Source organism: Balaenoptera borealis (assembly GCF_965194805.1).
Source record: "Balaenoptera borealis genome assembly, chromosome: 11".
Classification (NCBI taxonomy): Eukaryota; Metazoa; Chordata; class Mammalia; order Artiodactyla; family Balaenopteridae; genus Balaenoptera; species Balaenoptera borealis.
Window position 1 is genome coordinate 48,319,115 of NC_138868.1, and position 21,813 is coordinate 48,340,927.

The following is a 21,813-nucleotide window of genomic DNA, read 5'->3' on the forward strand; positions in this document are numbered from 1 at the left end:
AATGCAGCTGATGTAGAGGTCTGGAGGCAAGTGATGCAGGTCCTTGAAAGCCATGAAGATTCTGGTCTATATCCTAGACCAGAAGTCTAGGATGGGAAGTCATTGAAGGATTTTAAGCAAGGTGGCAACTTGCTCTGATTTGCCAGATCTTGGGGTGGGCACTGAGAATGTGACATGGACTCCTCCCTTGACTGGCTCACAGTTTGGGTGCAGAGTCAGATGCAAAAGAAGCTTTGTCACTGGCCCCTGGCCTCTCCCTTGGGTTCAGACCAGCCAACTAGATTGCCTTATTGGCCCTGGACATTGAGACGACTTGCCCCCATTAGAACTCACATCTATAAAGTAATATCATACCTTTAAAGCAGCCCCTCTCGCAGTTTGCAGAAGGCTTCTCTGGATACTGCCTTCAGAGCTGGGCGACGGGTTAACAGACATTTGGTCCTGTCAAAAACATCCATGAGAGAGATTTGGTCCACACCAAATGGTCCTTGATATTTTGTCATATTTGGTCCTGTCCAAAATGTCCATGGAGACTTTTGGTCTACGCCAAAAGGTCCTTGATATTTGGTCCTGTCCAAAACCATTTGGCAGGGACCAAATATGCTCATGGATGTTTCTGACAGGACCAAATGTCCTGCAAAGGGGCTAAGAGTCCCAGCTTGAGTTAGACCCCAACTTAGCCTGCAAAGGGGCTAAGAGTCCCAGCTTGAGTTAGATGTTGCTTGTAACTCAGCAACATCAATGACATTGGCTGCTCCTGCTAAAAAGATTCCACTGACTGAATTTCAGATTTAAATGTGATTTCCAGTGGAGTTTGGAATGGGCCCAAGGGGCAGGGCAGTGGAGGTGGGAACCTGTGCATTCCCCTGAAGAAACGCTGATATGCAAAGATCCCTTTGTGCATCACTGCCTTGGAGTGCAGGTGGGGTTGTAGGACAAGCGCTCTTGGCTCAGAAGTGGCCAATGGAGGCACCACTAGTAGCTTTGGTCAGCCCAGGGCACTGTGCCTGGTCCCACCGCAGTTGAAGGTGCTGGCTTCTGGGCCAAGACCTTAGCAAACTCTACTTACCTGGGCAGAGAACCCCAGAATCCTAGCCCCCTTCAGCACTGGTGGTATCAACCACCTCTACTGTTAAAAGTGTGTATCACTTAATCCTCTCCCTTTGGTAACACATGCTTTAGATTGCAGAACTTCAGAAAGTACCTTCTGGCCTGGGCGTAGGAACCCTGAGCTCAAACCTTGCCTTTGCTTCCAAATCTCCCTGAGGCCTTGTGTAGGTTTCTTCCTTCCCAGATGTGAGTGATACCTGGGTTGCTATGACAATAAATGCTCTTGGAGTCAAGCCCTCTGCAGCAAATGCTGGTGGTGCCTTGTGCCCCCTCCCCAGACCCAGCTGATTTCGGTACAGCTGTGGTGGAGAGTTCTGTGCATACTACCAGCATCCCACCTAAAGAACCTGCCACAGTGTTTCCGCTTTTCTGGCTCAGGAATTTCTTTGAAGGAAACACAGTGCATGGACAGCCACAGGTGCTGCCTGGAAGTATAAGAGAGTTATCCCAAGGCAAACACCCAGTTAATGGAGAACTGGTGGTTGGCCTTTCTACATGGCTCTTCATGGAGTCCTTGCAAGAGTACGCCTTGGTTGCTACAGAGGTAACTAGCTCAGTAAGGCACTCTCTCTCTCTCTTTTTTTTCTCATTTTCTTGCATCACTCTTTCCACTCTCTCACTCTTGCTTCCTGGTTCAGCCTTCCAAAGATCTGGCCTTTACGTACATAGTGGCTTTGTACTGTGTCAAATTAGCTAAGCTGGAACTGTTTTCCAGAACATCCCTCCCTGTCTGGTTCTGTGTTACAATGGCCCCAAGAAACAGTTTGTGTGAGATTTGGAGGCAGAAGAGAAGCAGCAGCCTGTGTGCATGTGTGTGTGTGTGTGTGTATGTGTGTGAGAGGATGTGCACGTGGGCACGCACACACACGCTCTGAAGGTCTGTGCAGGGCCAGGCACTGTGGCAGCTCCACAAGCTGTTGCTGATTGGTATTGATGGCACGGGACAGCGTCCAGGCTGGTGGCTCCTCCAGCTCTTGCCAAATCTCCCCTTCAGCTTCTTCAAGACTGCTCCACCAGCACCTGTGATTCCGTCAGCTCTAATGCATATAGTGAACTCCTCACTCCTTATCACTCATAGTTGTTCTGTGTCTCTGATTGACCCCTGACTGAATCAAATGGTATGGGGGAAGTGGTTCCAGGATGGGGTCTCTGAATTGGTTTTGGATTACCCAGAATTGGATCTGATTCGATTTTAAATTATTAACAACCCTATTTCCATAGGCAAAGGGGACAATGGTAAAACATAGCATGCAAGAGCGAAATAGTTACTCAAATTATAATCTAAAGACATTGGTAATCAAATGCCTATAGAAGGCAAGGCTTTGGATGACCAAGTAGTTGCTGCCATAGAACATTTTAGTGAAAATAAAGAGTATAATGGGGTTGATCATTTGCTTCTATGTGCAGATGGACAACCTGGGAAAAAATAAGGTCAGTGTTTTAAATTCTTAGTTCAAGGTCTTCTTCCTGGTAAGGGACATAAAATCTTCTCTAGTTGCCCTGAAAGAAACTGTTATTTTTTTGTAGCTTCAGGGCCAAGATTCCTGAAAACCAAACCCAAATCCAGAGACTAATCCCCTGGGTGGTTGAGAGTATAATGCAAATTATATTCTCAACCACTCAGAGTCTTGTTAAAGAGATTGGGGATGGGTAGGACCTGAAAATTGGGATGAGGACACATGAGCAGATTTTGATGAAGGTGGGGGCCTTGAACCCCTAAATTATGCTGAGGCTCCGTTGCTGGTAGAAAGAGCTCTTCCTCTCCTGATATGAATATGTTTGTGTATATATGAAGCGATATTTTTCCTTCACCTCTCCCATTCCCTTACCATCTAATACGAGACGTGTAAATAGTAATTTAATTTCAGGATTTTTAAGTTCCAGGATATCAAAAGGGGCATGTGACTCAGCTAGAAAGGATATCACTCAAAGATAGACAAAGGTCTCTGTCCTCTTTTGGAGAGTGGGTTCTCCTCTGCTTGAACCCTGTCTGATACACAGTGGTAGGCCCATGGAAAGCCTATGTGGGAGCAGAACTTGAGGGTGTTGGGCTGGGACTGGGGTGGGGAGATTGGAATATAACGTTAGATAGGGGAGAATTTACTGACCTAGGAGCACTCTCCCGTGATTCGGGATTGAAGGCTCAGGCAAGGGCAACTGGAGCTGGTCTGATACATTTGCTGCGATCACTCCCTAAAGCTTGGATATGGTGATGGCCCTGCAGTGAGGTGTGTAGAGGACATTGGTGCTTTGCTCCGATCCTTTTGGGTCCCTTTTTCCTATTCCTATGTGTGTCCTGCCCACCTTCCACTTTCACCAACAGCTTTTATCTACTCTTGCTTCTAAAATCTAACTCCTGCACCTCTTCCTCAGAGGACTGCCTTCCTACTATGAAGCTACACAAAGAGCCATAGGTACCTAGGAATTTACTTCCACCCTGCGTGGCCCTTGCCTAACGCCTTTTAGGTGCAGGCGTATGAAAGTGCAGCCTCCTTGCCTTGGGCACGTGCAACACGGAGGTGTAACTTGTACTCCGGAGCCTCCCTGTGGTCTCTGAGATCACATTCTTGCTTTACTTCCTTGTCCTCCTGCACCCACTCCCTTCCTTGTCTCCTGCAGAGGCACTTCAGCAGCGTGCTGGAGCTGACCAGAACCAAGAGCCAATTGTTAGCATTGGCCATGGTGGGAGCATTCACCACGGAGTATTCATGGAAATGGGCAAATGCTACAAATCAAGGCTTTCTTTCCAAAGAGCCAGTTGTTAATCATTTACCATCACACCATTAGGGCACTTCCTTAATAAATCACTTGTATGTAAGTATTCACTTCAGAGTCTGGCTCTGGAGAACCCACCCTGAGAAAAGAACTACGTTGGCAGTTTACTGAGTGTCAGGGGGCTCGGGGAGGTAAGTATGTGGGAATGGATTTATTACATGAGACCAGAGAACCCACTATCTCTTTTAGTTCTAAAAGCAAGAAAGGCATCTTCAGCAGGTTCAAGCTGAGGTCCCAGCTGCCCTGACTCTTGAGTTCTATGACCTGAAAGTCCAACAGTGCCAGAGGCCTCTGTGTTAGATGGGAACACTGTGTGGATGGAGTCTGTGGGAAGTTGCAAAAGGAGATCTTTCAGGTTTGAGAGCTAAGCCATGCCTTCTGCAGCACAGAACTACTCATTTGAAAAAGCAGCTCACGGTGTGCTACCAGGCCCAAGTACAGCCCGCAAAGACCTGAAAATGGGACATCAAGACACTGTATGACTAGAAATGCCCATTGCAGTCTGGGCCACCAGTCGTAAGTTGGCCCAGTCATGAACTGGGTGATTATGTTCACTAGTTCACCAGTCTTGAAAGGATGAGTCATTGTGTGATGACAATGGTACTTTTAGGTCAGGCTCAGAGGGCACAGGTAAGCTGCATGGAAAGGTGGTTTATATAGCCCTGTTGCACCAACCTGTTCCCTCAGCTCACGTTCATGCGTGTGGGGGGTTCCCGACCACCACAGCTGTAGGAGGAAAAAAATTTGAAGCTGGCATATGGATGGGTTGGCTTGACACAATGGTACGAACCAAAAATGAACTGCAGCCATACCGTACACCCACTTGGGACAAGTGCTAAAGGTGAGTGGTGAGGGAAACCCTCCTCGTGGGCAGTACACTTGGCCATCAACTTTGCATGTGGGGAGGCGTGGCCTGAGGTGAGAATATACATGGATTTCTGAGCAGTGGAGAATAACTCAATTGGTCGGTCAGAGGCCTGGATGAAGGAAGACTGGAATACTGGAGAAGGAAGTCTGGGGGAAAGGCGTGTGGATGGACTAATAGGAGAGGCGTCAGACTGGGCAGATCTTTGAGTCTCAAGTCACTGCTCATCAGAAAGCATCTGCTGCAGAAGAGGAGGCCCTCAACAACCAGGTACACAGAATGACGTGTTTGGTGGATATCAGTTGGTTTCTATCCTCAACCAAGTGAGTGCTTGGGCCCACGAACAGAGTGGGAAGGTGGCAGAGACGGAAGCTCTGCATAGGCCCAAGGACAGGGACTCCTCTCACCAAGGCTGATTTATTGATACCTACTGCTGCTACTGAATGCTCGTCGCAGGGGCTCGATCCTCATCATGGTGTCACTCCTTGAGGAGACCACCCCAGCGCTTGGCAGGCTGACTGCATCAGACTTCTTCTCCTTACTGGAACTGAAAGCTTTTCTGAATATGGATTTATCTTCCATGCTGTAGCGTTTCTCCAGTGACTTACAGAATGTCTCATTATCAACCTGGGATCCTGTAGAGTGAAATCTCAGCTGAAGGGTGTGTATTATGGTAAAGGACTGTGACAATGGTTCTGTAAAACAAGGGGTCTCACCATATACTTCATTACCTGGAAGCAGAGGGTAGAAAGTGGGAATGTCCTTTTAAAGGCTCAGCTAAGGAGCCAGCTTTAGGATGACACCCTGTGGATGAGGACACTGTCCTCCAGGATGCAGTATATGTATTAAGCTATCAGCCGATATATAGCGCTATGTCCCCGGTAGTTAGAATACACAGGGCCAAGAAGCCAAGGGGTGAAGTAGAATTGACCCCTTTCATCATCACCCTGGGGACCTCCTCGCAGAAACCGTTTGCCATTTCTACGACTGGCTCTGTTATATTAGAGGACCTGATCCTGTGGGGGACATCTTCCACTGGTTAACATGGGAAGCTTTCCACTTTGGGCTCCTCATGCCAATGGACCATGAGGCAAAAAAGAGAGTTATCATATTGGAGGGAGCAATCATCCCTGACTGTCCAGAAGAGGTAAGGATATTCTGCATAAGGGGATCAGGGAGGATTCACCTGACACCTGGGTGCTGGAGTGGCTCTTGGTGCTTTCAGGCCTGGTGATGACAGTGACTAGGCAATCACAGCCAACAAAGCCTGATAACAGCAAAGAAGCCAAGGGCTCAGACCCTCAGGACAAGCAATCCAGACCAGCGTTGGTTGCTGGGTTTTGGGAAGGAGATGATGAATATTAATAGTGGCTTAGGAGCAACCACAGCAGGGGAACTATATTCCACTGACTCTCCTGTTGAAAGTTTTTTTTTTTTTAACACAGCTTGCAACTGACCACCGCCTTTAAGAGTCAATGACAGAGTGGACTTATTGTGGGTCATGAGCAGATCTGAGTGATACAAAGGGTGTACCTTCACAGACACTTTTTGTTCCCTGTGCCATAGCCCATAACCTCCCCGACTTCAGCACAGCTGTGGTGGACAGCTCCGGGCACAGGGTTCACAACCCACTGCAAGCTCTCCTCATCAGCTGGCGAAGTACGCTCAGCCCACCTGTAGATGCAGCCTGTAAGTACGAGGAAGTTAACCTCCTAAGAAATTCTTCAACCAACGGGAGAACTGGTTCAATGTCCCAGCCTTCAAGTCTTTCAGCGGGAGAATCCTCAGGGGTATTTTACACAGTTCCTTAGAAGATACCCAGTGGAATGGAAACGACCAGCTTAATACCATAGATTGCATTGTAGGCTTTCCTCCCTTCCTTGTCTCCATTCACTTCTGCTTCTTGGAGCATATTATGGGCTGATTGTGTCCCTCCCAAAAGATATGTTGAAATCCTAAGCCCTGGTATCTGGAAATGTGACCTTATTTGGCTATAGGATCTCTGAAGATGTAAACAAATTAAGATGAGGTCAATAGGGTGAGCCCTGATCCAATATGACTGGTGTCCTTACAAGAGGGATGTTTGGAAACAGACCACAAGGAGAATGCCAGATGACAACACGGGCAGAGACTGAAGTGCTGTAGCTGCAAACCAAGGAACAGCTGGGGCTACCAGAAGCTGGGAAAGGCAAGGAAAGATCCTCCTCCAGAGGCTTCAGAGGGAGCATGACCCACAAACCCCTTGATTTCAGACTTCCAGCCTCCAGAACTGTGAGAGAATAAGTTTCTGTTGTCATGAGACACCAAGTTTGTGGTTCTCTTTTATGACAACTCTAGGAATCTAATACAGATTACCTTCCCCATCAACTACCTTCCCCACAAGTCCTTGTCACATGTTTTACTTTCAGGGGACCCAAACTAAGTTATGTCCCCTCTCCAGCTGCATTTTGGGGTTTCTCAGCTAACCCTTACCTCGATCCATCTCTTGCATCCCAATCGGCCAAGTAGTCTTACCTGGGACTGTTTGGACGTGATCCTGCCTTGTACCATCTCTTTCTTCCAAGCTCCAGAGTTTGGTGAGGGTCCCTCACTCACCCGCCCAAAACTCTAGTAACATACAGAGAGACCAGGCTCTTTCATAGGGTGCCCAGGACTATATATGAGCTTTGGTACCACTCCTTCCCTGGCTGGAAAGCCCCAGAAACTTCATTTTGGTGGTCAGGGCCTGGGTTTCTCCTGGAAAGCGGAAGCTCCAGGACTTTTGTATAGAGGGGCTTGTAGATTACAATCTGATTGGAAGGAGAGTGGGACCTAAAAGATTTACTTAAAACTGTGTTTCCAAACCATGTTTTGAAAAGAAGTATGCTTATTTGGAGTGATATTGGGGTGGGGACAGAGTAAGATACTTGGGTGTCATCATTCTATGGCTCAAAGGTGACCAAGAGAAGAATCTCCAGAAGCTTTGGTCACTTACTGTGTACCAATCTAGCCACTCCAAAGCAGAAGGTGCTTTTTCTTTACCAGGCCCTTGGAAAACTACTCAGAAAAAGGAATGTAAACTGGCAACCAACAGACTTTAAGTAGTGCAAGGGCGCCCTCTGGTGGCCATGACTCAGAAAGCCTCAGACATAGAGCAATGCTCTCAGGGAACTAAGTGGCAGAGGGACCAACATTGTGGGACATGGAGACCATTATAAAACTGATGGCCATCATCATGAGACAGAGACATAAACACAGGACTGGCAACCCGAATGAGGTAGAAGATAGACCAGGAAGGACCAGACAGACCATCATGGAACAAACAAACCTAATCACAGCCTAGATCATCACCAAATGCAACTGTTTTCCCTTCTGGGAGACGTCACTGGGGAAAAGGGGGACAACCGAAATTTCGCTATCCCTGTTAGAGCTTGCATTACCGAGAGTGCATGTATTCCTAGACATTACAGTAAGTGTAAAAGCAACTCAGTTCCGGCAGTTGGGCCCTGTTTGAACATTCCTGGAAATGCTGACCATGGCTAGCACGTGGGAGAAATGCTAATTTCATCTATGCTTGGAACCTGATGTCACAGTCATACGCTGTGCCAAGCAAACTTGCAGTAAGAAAGGGCTCCTTGATTCTTCAAGAAGGCCTGAGTGAGACCTGCTGTGGAGTAGAGCCTGGCCATTGCTGGAAATTCTGTGGGTGCTGGAAGGTGAAATGGTCTCTCTGCCTAGAATTGGCTGAGCAGAAACAAGCAGGATGCCAATCCCCTGCTGAAGCCCTTGCCTCAGACTCCCTGCCTCAGCGGGTGGGACGGCTCAGTTTACCTGTTCCATCCTTCTTGGCCAGAGCAAGAATCCAGTAAGACCCCACACCTGCTGCCCTCAAGCGTCCACCAGTGGCTGTGGGCCATATTCTTCACAGGATTCAGAGCTTCCTGGTCTTGCCAGAGACCTCTCCATATTGGCCTCCCAGCAATCCCCTGGCCCACCAGTGACAAAGCTCTTAAGTAATTCTCTCTTTCGGGACTCCAGCAGAGCCCAAGGCCTCTCTTGCAGCCAAGGAGCCCACAAGCTCACGAGAGCAGATAGGCTGGAGTTAGGTACAGGGAACCGTGTTCAGATTTCCACGTCCCTAGACTCTCCCATGCTCTCCAAGGCTACTTTGATTGAGTTCATTTTTACTGGGACACCGGTTTGGGCTGATGGAGGAGAGTTTTATGGCGATTATGGACCCATGGAGGGCAGGGGGGGGGTCACATTGTCTCTGGTCCCTTCAGCTTCCCACTCCCTCCCTCCACAGTGGAGAGAGGGCAAGAGGAAGCTGTGATTTACTCTCACAAAGGTCTCCTTCACATGCAGAGGTTGGATGGCACTGTGTGGGCTTCCCAGGTGACGATGTGTGACACAAAGTAGGGGATACAGATCATCCCAAAGAAATGGAAAGCCAGACATTGATGTCTGCACACAGTTGTTCACCGTGGAATGATGTTAGCGCAAGACTGGAAACAACCCACAAGTCCAACACTTAAAAGTTGTTTAGAGCTTGTCCACGTAATAGAAATTTATGAAACTACCCAAAATGAGGTTTTTGAAGGCTTAATGGCATGGATAATGAGTATTTTATACTATTTTAAAAAATTATTTTATAAAATTTAGTTGAAATTTCAAAATACATAATCAACCCCAGGTTCAGAGAACTTGTGAGACACGCCAGACGACGTCTGGGGGGGATCTGAGGAAGCAGGTGACCCCACAGAGAAGGCAAGGCGACAGAAACTCTGTCGTGGCTGTTATCACAACTCAATTTTTACCTCTAGGCTGCTGTATCCTTGGAAACACAACTCCCTATACACAGGCCATTGTAAAATTGAGTAATATTTTGGTCTTCATCCCACTTTCTTCAAAGCTCTTCCTGTTTTGTGTCCAGTCAATTCCCAATGTCTTTCAAGACTGAATTCCCTCTCTAGCTCTCAGGCAGATTTAAGCATGCCCTCTACTGTGCCTCCCCAAGATCTGTTCCTATTTCTTTTACAGCAATTATTCCATTTTGTCACAATTATTTTTGTGCGTCTCCACTCCAAGACTGAAACCCATAGGGGGCAGAGAGCACAGTTCATCTACTTCTGTATCCCCAGCGTCCTACACTAGGTCTGGCGTACACTAAATACTTGTAGGATAAACGAGTCAAACAAATGACCTGTCTGGCGTGCTCCTTCCCTCCAGCCCCTCTCCAAAGGATCCCGGTGCCTTTGGACATCCCGGTGCTGATGAACTTACTATGCCCAGAGTGTCTCGTGGTAATTATTCTACAAGCCATCCATTCATTTATTCACGTCACATACATTTACTGAGAACCTAATCTGTATATGGGTTGTTCTGGGATCTAACAGCCAAAAGAATAGACAGTCTTTGCTCTCAGAGAGCTTGTGTTCTTAGAGAGGATAAACAGCCAAGTCCAAAATGGTGAGACAGATGCGAAGTAGGAGCAAGTTGTGGGATCACGGTATAGGAGCACCTTCCAAAAGGAGGCAGCATCTAGACTAAACCTAAAGGAGTAGTAGTAGTAAGCCAGCTAAAGGGGCTGTATTCTAGGCAGAGGGCAGAGCAAAGGCAGCCCAGGCTGTGAGTGTACGGGGCAGAGGTGGAGAGGCAGGCAAGGCCATGATGAGCCTACAGGCTGTGGTAGATGTTTGACTTCATCCTGGCAATAAGACACCCCTGAACTTCATCTGAGCTGTGTGCTGGTCGGATTTACAAGAGCCGTGCGGCTGCTGTGAGAACGGATGGAAGAGGGGGACTAGGGAACCTGTTTTCCTCTACTCCACGCTGACTACTCACATCAAACACTTCTGTGACCAGATATGCAGCTGATTTCCTCACCAAGCAATGCCGACACCAGCTGAGCGTCCTCTGGTCTAACTCAGTTCTGACATCATCTACCTGGAGACAGCACCAGATCCTAAGGCTAAAGACTCAGTCGCACAAGACTGCTCCCCGCCCCCCCCAATTAAGATGCCAGTCACAAGTCCAGGTTGACATCAGCGCTTCTCATCCACCGGCTATAACGGGAGGCTCCCACAACCCCCTCCTCGGGTTTAATTAATTTGCCAGAGCAGCTCACAGAACTCAGGAAAAGTCTACTTACCATTTCTGCTTTGTTACAAAGGATATTAAAGGGTATGACTGAACAGCAAACGAAGAGGCACACAGGGTGAGGTCTGCAAGGGTCCCAGGCACAAGAGCAACTGTCCCTGTGGAGTTCGGGGTACGCTATCTTCCTGGCATGTGTCTTGCTCCTGGACACATTCTTCTTCACCAACCCAGCTCTCCAAACTTTGTCCTTTTGGGCTTTTAATGGAGGCCCCATCACACAGGCACAATTGATTAAATCTGTGGTCACTGTGATCCAAACTTCAGCCCCTCTCCCCACCCTGGGCTGAAAGTTCCAACCTCCAATCACATGGTCGGTTCACATGGCAACCAGCCCCCATCCTGTGGTTATCTAGGAGCTTTCCAAAAATCACTTCATTAACATAAACTCAGGTGTGGCTGAAAGAGGCTGGTTAGGAATAACAAGAGTCTCTTTACATCTTTGTATGTCTTATCACTTACGAAATTCCAAAGAGTTTTAAGAGCTGCATGCCAGGAACCTAGGAACGTGGATGAAAATATGTATTTCTTATTATATCACAGAGGGCAAGAGTGACGGCAGAGTTGTGAGAAATTGGTTGAGGCATGATGGGGGGAGGGGGAATCAAGGATTCATCCAAGGCTTCTGGCTTTGACAACTGGGGACATGGTTGCATCATCACCTGAGGAAGTGATTTGTGGGTGAGGAAGAGACAATTCAATATGAAACGTGCTGAATTTAAGATGCTTCTGAGACATCCAGGTGAGAGATCTGGTGTTCATTTAACTAGTCTGGAATCAGGAAACCAGTTCTGAATTTGGGCCAGAGCTGGAGCCTGGGCATCTTTAACACACAGGCAGTCATCGGTCCCAGGCTTCCCTGAGCTCCTCCAGGCAGAGGACCCAGGCCAGAACCCTGGGGAATGGAGCGGTTGTGGGGGGAGGTGTCAGAGGAGGAGGGACCAGTTAGTTACCAGATGTCGCGCCCAGACACACCCTGCCGTGTTCTCAGCACAGGCACAACCACATACAAAGAGAACGTGTGAACACACATTTCACAGGATAGACAAACTTGTGCACATACAAGCAAAGGCTGGGGGAAAAACTCCAGCATCCTTTTAGGCACAGAGGAGTGTCTCTGCCTTATGAACATCTCCATAGACAGGAGTGGGCAACGACGAAGTGACACTGGTGACACTGAGCCTTTGCACACCCTATTTTCTGTGCATAGAATGCCTTATCTTCCTCTCTCTTCTTTTTCTATCTCTCTCTTTCTCATTCTTCAAGTCCAGCTTAGATTTCATTCCCCAACTGGAAGCTTTCCATGACCTACAACACCTTGTGATTCCCAAGGTGATGGTCTCTTTACTTGTCTGTCCCTCCCATGGATTCTAAGCAGGCAGCAGGACCTTTTGCTTAGCACACTGGCTAGCATTTGGTAAGTATTAACATAAGCAAACAGGTTACCAGAATTCTTCAGCCTTTCCTCAAAAGATCTGGTGCGGTCCCACAGTTTACCAAATACGTCACAATTATTTATTTGCATTTAAAACTTCATTTGGTAAACAACCCCTGTAACCTTAACTCTGGACACACCTCTCTGCATCCTCAGCTTCCACCACTCTTGAGTAGCCAGGGTTTCCACATACCACTACCCTTTCAATCACCTTTATCAGAAACCAGGCAACATCCTAGACTCGTCCCATCCCTCACCATCCAGGTGTCAACCAGACTCCAAGTCCCCCTGAATCCAAGTCTCCGTCACCATCCCCACTGCCCCTGCCTTAGTCTGGGCTCTCATCACCTCTCAACAATCACAGCGACTCTCTGTCTCCCTGCCTTCTGTTTTTCTCCCTTTCCCTCCTTCCTCTATACCAGTACTGGGTGATCTTCCTGAAATCCAAATCTGATTAAATCTGCTTAAAATTATCCAGTGCTTTCCTCCACGACTTCCAGGATAAAAATCCAACCTCCACAGGCTGAGGGCCTTACAGTCTGGCTCCTGCATACGTCTCCTTAGATTCTGAACAGGTTAAGCTTTTTAATATCTATTTCCTCTGTCCCGATCACCCTTTCCTCATTTCCTGGTTTAAAAAACAAAAAACACCAGCTCGGATATCACGTCCTAGGTAGACTCTCTCTGACAGAGCTGGTCAATCCTTATATATTCCCGTTATGTCACATTTTTGCTTTATTAGAGTATTTCATCAGGCCACTAAACTGTGAAGCATCGGGTGGCACATGAAAAAAAATCCAGACCTGGATTCATATCCTGTTTCATCACTTACTAATTGTGTCGCCTCAAGCAACGCACTCAACTCCTCTGAACCCTAGTTCCTTTTGCAATATAATTAACACTGCCCCCAGACATAGTAGGAGCTCAAAAAATGTTAGACCCAGCACTGACTTTCTACTGTTTTTCAACTGATTATTCACTTTTCTGTTTTCCCTACCAAAATGGAGGGAAACAACCTACAGATCTTAATCCTACCTCCCTGAACCACATGGCAAACAGCTCTGTCCTATGATTCAGGTGCTTTAAAACACTGACCACACCCGTTACTCTTTCAGTTCAGGTTAAGTACCCAAGTCTCTCAATTATTTTCCCTCCATGGATTCTCATCTTCATTTCCTGTGGAAACCACACGACCCATCAAGAAACGGTTCACAGTACTGTCAGTGGACACCTTTCCAGGTTGAAAATCAAAGGAGAAAATGTGGTAAAGCGCAGTTATCCTCACCACAGAGAAGGCTGTCTTTGCACCAGCGCACACTCACGGGTCTCAGGACAGAGGTCTGTATCCACTCCTCCCCTTCTCTCCCACCTCTCTCCCTTCACTAGCACACCTCCAGGTACTTCAAACTGCACAAAGCAACTCTTTGTACTGCCATCCACTTAAGATGCTATGGAAGAAAAGTGATAAAAATCATTTTTTTGGGAGATAGTTTGCTCTGAACGTAGGCAAAAGAGTGGGGAGCAAGTGCCCCTGTACCACCAGGTTGCTGAGAAGGCTATCTGGTCTCAGGTCAGAAGCAGCTAAAGCAGCTTGGGCTGTGGGTGCGACTACTGAAGACGAGTGAGGCCACACACACAACCAACTTCCACCAGAGTGCTCACTTCCTGGTTTCTGTGTGAGCTCCAGAACTGTCTTCTCCCTTCCACCCAGAGGTAAACTCACATAATATGGAATTCATTTACAAAAGGTAGGCTATGTTTATTTACAGTCACAAGCAGTTGACTGACTCAGTGTGACTCAAACCACAAAGAAACCATTTCTCCTTCACTCCATTCTGAGTCCCAGGGTTGGCTGGGGCCCAGCCTGGTAGGAGGGCTGCTTGCGGACCATTCACAGGTTCACAAGTTTCTCATTGAGGGCAATTTGTGACTGCGTGAGATTGGCCAGGTAGGTCACCATCAGCAGGTCCTGGAAGAGAAGGAATCCAGGATGAGTGAGGGGCTGGGTAAAGAGTGAGCAGAAAGGCTGGTCTTGGCCAGTTGTATGATGGGCACTGGGTGCGGGCAGTCCTGGATAAACAAGAGCTGGGAGAGGCTGAGCAAGAGTGGAAGGTGGAAGACAGGAAGGAAATGCCTGAGAACACTTTCTCATCTCCACTGATACACCTTAGCCACAGGAGCACGGAAACAGCAGGAGGGGAATCTCCGAGCCCCTGTGCTCTCTTCCCCCGAGCCTGGACTGCAAGGGGGCCAAAGGCGGAGCCCTGTTTCCTCTATCCCCTCCAGGTCACCTTCCCCAACCCCCTCCACAGGTGTACGGCTGAGGTGGAGGAAGGCACAGGCTCCCAGAAGCCCAGGGATGGCACTCACGTTGATGTTGCTGTTGAGCATGGTCTCGAAGTCCTCAGGAACTATTTTGGGTACTTGGTTAACCAGACTCATCAAGAAGCGGCCCACGGTATTGTCAGCTGACACCTTTCCAGACTGAGCACCAAAGAGTCAACGAGGAACAGTTAATTCTCACCACCGAGACTGTCACTTCACCAGCACATCCCCAGCCATCTCAGAGTGGAGATCATGCCCTCCTCCTTCCTTTTCCCTCCGCTCCTCACCAGCACGTCCTCCGCGTACTGCAACACTGTGCTGAGGGCATCCTGGATGCGGGCCGATGCCCCTCCCACTTGCTGCAAGTCACTGGAGAGGCCGATTACCCGGTTGGGGCTAAAACAGGTCTTCATGATCAGGTCAACTGTGGGAGTGGGTTTGGGGCAGAAGTGACACAGAGAATTCAGTCATCCCATCAGGAAAGAGATTTCTAACCACCTCCCTTTGGACTGAGTCAGCTTCCCCAAACCCCCCTGCCCTGCCCTTATTAGCTTTTCTTTCTCCGGAGAGAGTTCAACTCTTACACCCAGTATGCTAATCACTGGTTCTGGTCTCATATGAATGGCCGTGTAGCCTCTGGTGCTGATGATTTCCCACCTCTAACAATTTCACAAATAATTCCTCAAGTCCCATTTCTACAGAAGAATGACTTCTAGTCATCACAAACCTTATACCAACCGTTCCTCTTAACACACCCAAGGCCCTCCATCCTTGTTACAGAACAGAAACCCCTCCCCTGAAAAATGCCCAAGACCTAGCAAGCGGGTATGGGGAAGTCACTCACCTCCAATGCGTTCAGTGTCATAATATGCGTATTTCACTGTCAGAGGGGTGAACATCACCCCCATGGTCCTCCCAGGAACACCCATTAAAGTGCTGGAGAGAGAAAAGCCAAGGTGGTTAACAGATGGACTTGGGAGGGGGTTTCATGTCTAGCTCAGGCTGGGAAAGCAGTCATACCAAGAGTATGGCTTCCAAGGTTCTGAAAGAAGAAAGCTGGGCCACTTGAAGCCCAGAGGGCTAAAGGGAACAAGTCATTTTCTTCCTTTAGCTCATTCCACACACCAAACCCTTGGCCTGAGAGAAGGGACTCAGCTTTTGGACCAGGCCTGGACCCTTTATAGAGAATTACTTCACACACTGAAATCTCAGTGTTGAGGACAGGACACTGGATTTCCCTGTGGAACTAGCTGCCTAGACATCCTTCCTCACAGAAAGAAGTGACAGGACAGGTCTTCTCTGGGACCAAGTTCCTCATCAGCAATGAAAAAAAAAAAGTCGACTCTGGCCCATCAAGATCAGACTGGGTGCTGTAAGTAATCTTAGTAAAGGTGACTGCCTTTACTATGTCAACTACACACTTTCACTGGATCTTGGGGAGTCTGAAATACCTGGAAAGGCTAAGAAATCAGGCAACAGCTAGAGGTTAGTGGTACACCAACTGGCCCATAAGGACTTGACATCCACCATCTTTGTCCTACCACATAATAGGTAACTGGTCACTTCAGTGTCAGACACAAAAATGGCACAAAGTTAAAGTAAGAGATGTGCTAACAAAGGGCTTCATTCTAAGCAGAAAATATAATCCTTCCAACTCCTACAGCCGCCCCTTCCTCGGCACGCCTCTAGAGCCTTTCCCAGTATCTCCCATCAATCAGCATTCTAGTTGCTTGATGTGCCAACAGGGTAACGTTACTGTCATCCAAACTGTACTCTATCCCAGGTTAATAGACATGTTCAAAACAAGGACAGCCATTCTTTAATCTGTACTGCCCTGTGTCCTGTGCAAAGGTTTAGTGATAACGACAAACTGAAGGGCAACTCAGAAAATCAGTGAATGTGCAGAAGAATCATGACCAGAACACTATGTGAGGATCGGCTGCAGGAGTTGTGTAACAGTTAACTTCTAGAAAAGATGACAGGAAAAACGAGCTTGCTCAAATACCTAAAGGGCTGCCCTTTGAAATTGGTTATGAGCAATGAGCAGAAATTTGGGTAGGCAAGGATCAGTGAGTGGAAATTTCAGGGACAGAGTTTGTTTCGGAATAAAACCTCTCCAGGGATAACTGCTGAAAGTGAGGAAGGGGTTTCCTTAGGCAGCGAGCTGCACGCTGAAGGATGACACCTGCGTGGGGTGGAGGCGGGGGTGGCGCCCAGGCACAGGATGCACGAGGTAGCTTTTCATGCCCTTGTTGCCCAAGACTCTGGTCACCTGACGTAGGCCTTAATGCTCATGCGGCCGTTCTGGAGGCTCGTGTCCACCGTGAGGTGAATGGGGTTGGGGGCTTCCCGGCTGTAGTACTCATGGATCAGCACTGAGTGCTCTGTGATGTCATGGCCTGTAGCATACCTGGAAAATGGAACACAGTTGTGGACTCATGGCTACGCGCGACATCAATACCAAACAGGATGGCGGCACAGGTGTCTCTAGGTACCCGACACCCCTAGTCGGGGTGTAGTTATACCCCCAGGGACAACACGTGCCAAAAAAATACACATACTGAAAACTGTATCAAATCAAATAAAGGCTGCCTTAGAGCTCCTGAAAATTCTAAGTCACCAGCAAGGCAAAAAAGACTTGCTCAGTAAAAGCTGCAGCCCAAAGTAAGTATTCTTGGCCTCACAGGATCACAACTGCCAGCAACACACACTGAATTCATAGCTCCTTGAGATAATACACTTTCAGTACTCTGTCTCCAAAAGAGGGTGCACGATACCTAGTCAGGTGACAAAAGATGTTGGCAATCAACCACTGAGACTTTCCATCCCCTCGTCCCAACTTACCAGCCCAGGATGAGCTCATTTGGAGAGACTTTCTTGTGCAATTCATACATGTTCTTAGCAAATTCCATGTCAACAGCCACCTAAGAAGGAAGGCAGGAAAGGAAGCTAGGAAGCCAGAAGTCCACAGCAAATGGATCAACAGGACAAGAGGCCACTCCCAACAGACAGAAGAGGCCCGGGAAATATGCACAAATGGAACGAAGCTCTTTAACTGCAGCTCTAGTTATGAGCACAACACACTGTGGCGCAGGAGGGGCCTCACGAAGAGGCCAGCAAAGGAGTAGCTACAGACGGCACGGGGGTCTGAAACTCCCACTCACCTCATCTTCTGACTCATTGTGCGGCACTGAAAAGCAGTTGGTGACTTCCACTGAGTGCTTGTCAACGGTTCCTGTGAGAGAGTATTGTCCATGTGTTATAAAACCCTGGGCTCCCAACTGTCCCAAATGCTTTCAAGAGGTCTCCTCAAAGTCAAGGAAACAAAAACCCAAACTGGACTCACAAGCTCCAAGGTCAGCCATGAGCACCAATGGAACCAGGATTTTCCAGAGAAATGAAACTCTGGAGTCATCTCCAACTCTCTTCTTTAACTATCAGCAAACAGGGTCTATTCTTACAAGGTCTCCTTTCGCCTGTCTGTCACTTCCTGCTACCGGTCCTACTCCAGATCTTCACTCTGTGAGCTTCATTTTTCAGCCTCTAGACTTTCTCCTTAATATAATTTCATCTGCAGAGCTCCCTGGAAGATTCTAATCATGTCTACAGAGACCACTCATATAGTAGCCTATCCTGAGAGCACAGTTTTAGGGAGCTTCCCCCGTACCTCCCTTCAGCCATGGTCCTACAGTCATAACCTTAACCCTACCATCAACCAGAAACCTTCCCCCTGTGAACCTTAAACATCATACCACAAACTTTTATTCTTCTAGTTCTGATGATACTTTTACTCCAGCTACATTTGTTTCTTGTCCTAAGACTGCTGGTCCCTTGACCTCTCCATTTTTTTTCTCATCTACTGGCACCACCCACCCAGGCTCCAAGTGCTTCCCTCTCCACCACAGACCGCAATGTTGCCTATACCCATCAGCGTCTGTTTAATTCCACTTCACTATGGTTTCTGCCCCCTTAGCTGAAACTATGCCACCAAACCAAATGGATACATACTTCTTTTTTTAAATTGAAGTATAGGTGATTTACAACGTTCCATGTGTACAGAAAAGTGATTCAGTTATGTATGTATACACACACACACACATATATATTCTTTTTCAGATCCTTTTCCATTTCGTTATTACAAGACATTGAGGACTTCGCTGGTGGCGCAGTGGTTAAGAATCCGCCTGCCAATGCAGGGGACATGGGTTCAATCCCTGGTCCAGGAAGATCCCACATGCCGCGGAGCAACTAAGCCCGTGTGCCACAACTAGTGAGCCTGCGCTCTAGAGCCCATGAGCCACAACTACTGAAGCCCTCGCGTCTAGAGCCCGTGCTCCATAACAAGAGAAGCCACTGCAATGAGAAGCCCACACACCGCAACGAAGAGTAGCCCCCACTCGCCACAACTAGAGAAAGCCCGCGCGCAGCAACGAAGACCCAATGCAACCGTAAATAAATAAATAAATAAATAAATAAATAAATGTAAAAAAAAAAAAAGATATTGAGTACAGTTCCCTGTGCTATACAGCAAGTCCTCGTTCTTCATTTTATATACAGTAGTGTGGACACATACTCTTTATCCTATTTGATTCCTTGTCAACAGACTTGACCACTTCGAGCATCTGAAATAGTTAAGTCTTCTATATTTGCATGCCACCATAACACCCTTCTACTAGGGCATTTATCACATTATATTCTAATTATTTGCATATAAGAGTATATCTTCAGCTTGAATTTAAGGTTAAGAGTAGAGCTTATTTGATCAAACTTTGAATTCTAAGTACCTAATAGTTTTATGGTACATAAAAGGCACCACTGATTTCATTTAACCAAATGGAATATGTCTCATGAATTGATTTCTAACTGAAAATTTCTAAGTTCCTAGCAAGCAGAATCTATGCTTCATTCTTCAGTAAGCAATGCCTCTGTAACACCTAGCCTTGTACCATGACTCCATTCTGAAAGAGGATCTGAAAAATCTAGATTACAGTTGGTCTAACTAGAGTCACTGTAATATTTAGGGGCACTTAGCACAAACCTAGGGTGGAAAATTGTTTATTTAGTTAAATAGCTCTAGTAAGTTTGGATAATTTGACAGTGCAGCTGAAAGAGTAAGCTAGTATTTGTCGAGTGCCAAGTCAGTGATGCAAGAACCATTTACTACAGAAGCTCAAGGCAGGGCAGTCACAGAATGATGGCATGCACACTTTGGAAGGTTAAGAATGGGGGTGAGGGTGGGGATATGGGATGAAGGACTGAGAGTGAAAACTTTTCCTGGGAACCTGGAAGATGAGTGAAACTTAAAGGATAAAAGAAGGGAGAACAGGCAAAGAGAATACAAAGGCTTGATCTGAGACAATTATGGCAATGCTTGAAAGATAATGAATCATCTGAAGTTTCTGTAAAATGCTACACTCTCAAAGATAAAGAGGGAGAGAACGTGTGTCTGTGTCAGGAGGGTGCCTGATGTGGTGGAAGATGGCAACCAACAGCTGTTTCGTACCTAGTCTGTGCCAGCACAATTAGATGCCTTCTGCAATAATTTAGTTCTCACAGACTAAATCTAAAGCAGGCCCTGAAGGAAACAGACTTAGCTAATATGTGCTGGAGTCTGCCGACAACTATCATCCTCTTCGCAATACACCAATTGTCTTCTACGGTGGAAACTATTACACGTTCAAGGGTAAGAAAGAGAAACGATACATGCGACTAAATTGGATTCACAAAAGTGTCCAAAATCTGTGACCAAGATGGAGTGAAAATTAATTTGATGGGACCAGCAGTCCCCAGAGAAAGGGATATATTGTCAGAAATCCCTCTTTAGGGCTTCTCAATTTTACTGTAACATAAAATATCAATTTCCCAAATTTGGAACATGGGCAGGGAAAAGGTTATTTCTCCATGTGCACGTTAATACAAATAATAGATATTACAACTGTCTCTGTCCAAATGGAGAATCAGAGACTGCACTGGGGGAACGGGGTCCATATCTCACTGGGGACTAATATTAGGGAAACCGAGAAACAAGAGGCTCAGGCTTAGACGTTTAGGAAAGCAGAATACTATTGAAACCCTAAATGGGTTCCTGCCAAACCGGTTTACTTGGTGAGAGGGATATCTTTTTACAGGCGTCCCCACTCCAATGCCAAGTGGTTAGGAAAAACTTCTCTTTTAACACCTGGAAAATAAAGACATTTACCAGTAAATAAGGGGAGAAAACGTGGTCACTGGGCTTAGGGAGTCAAAAGTTTTTGACGTCCTAGTCAGAGTTTGAATTCATCTTTCGTAAATAGGGACTAATCATACTTGACGTGAAATGCTGCTGGGAAGATTAAAGATAAAATGTAGATCACTTGGCACACGCTATTTATTCAATAAATAACTACAATGGGGGTGGGAAGTGAGGGGAACAAGATAAACGGCAGGTGGGAAGTAGAAGAGAACGTCAATTTTCTCTGACCACGCACCCAGCAGGGTCCCGATGACTCGGGCAGCGCCCTCGTTGCGTCGCTCGTAGCTGTCCACGATGGAGGCCAAAATGACCGGGTGCAGCCGGACCACGCGGCCGCCAGGGAAGGGGCCTGGGAGAGCCGGGCCAGGCAGCGACTGTGCCGGGGTCTGCGCTGGGGCTGGCGCTGAGGCCGGGGTCTGGCCCGGAACCGCGGTCGTAGCCGCTGCTGCCGCCGGGTCTGAGGATGAGGCTGGAGCCGGCGTTGGAGCTGGAACCGGCGCTGGAGCCGGCGCTGAGGCTGAGGCTGAGGCTGGGGCTGGAGCCGGGGCCGGGTCTGAGGCCGCAGCCGGGGTTTCGGTTGGGGTGGCGGGAGGCGCGCTCGGCGGTACTGCCGGCGAGGCCATCTTGTCGAGAAAGAAGGAGCCAGGCGCGGAAGGGCGTGAGTTCGCAAAGATTAGGAGCACGATAGGCTGAATCTGCACCACGTGAACTAGATCTTTGTGCTTATTGGTTTCTGACGATGCTACTCACGGCTACAATTTTCTGCTCTGCGTTTGTGCTCTTTGATTTCGGTCCGATGCGCACTCAGTGAGAATCGAGCTAAGTAGTTCCGAGTAAACTTGGAACCGCACTGAGAGGAGAGAAACAGCTGCCACCAGATGGAGCCAGAGAGTAGCGCAAGGGTCTCAATTGGTACTTCAATGGGATAATCGACAT

General features: G+C 47.6%; 1 protein-coding gene across 1 annotated transcript; it reads right to left on the reverse strand.

The window, feature by feature from the left end:
- Positions 1 to 14,054: 14,054 nt before the first annotated feature.
- EIF3F (eukaryotic translation initiation factor 3 subunit F) lies at positions 14,055 to 21,525 on the reverse strand. Its single transcript, XM_082341626.1, has 8 exons — positions 21,113 to 21,525; positions 17,810 to 17,880; positions 17,490 to 17,569; positions 16,918 to 17,055; positions 15,490 to 15,581; positions 14,933 to 15,069; positions 14,691 to 14,804; positions 14,055 to 14,289 (listed from the first exon to the last, which is right to left on the reverse strand). Exons 1-8 carry the CDS (start codon positions 21,498 to 21,500, stop codon positions 14,212 to 14,214), a joined length of 1,098 nt encoding a protein of 365 aa, XP_082197752.1. The 5' UTR covers positions 21,501 to 21,525; the 3' UTR covers positions 14,055 to 14,211.
- Positions 21,526 to 21,813: the final 288 nt, after the last annotated feature.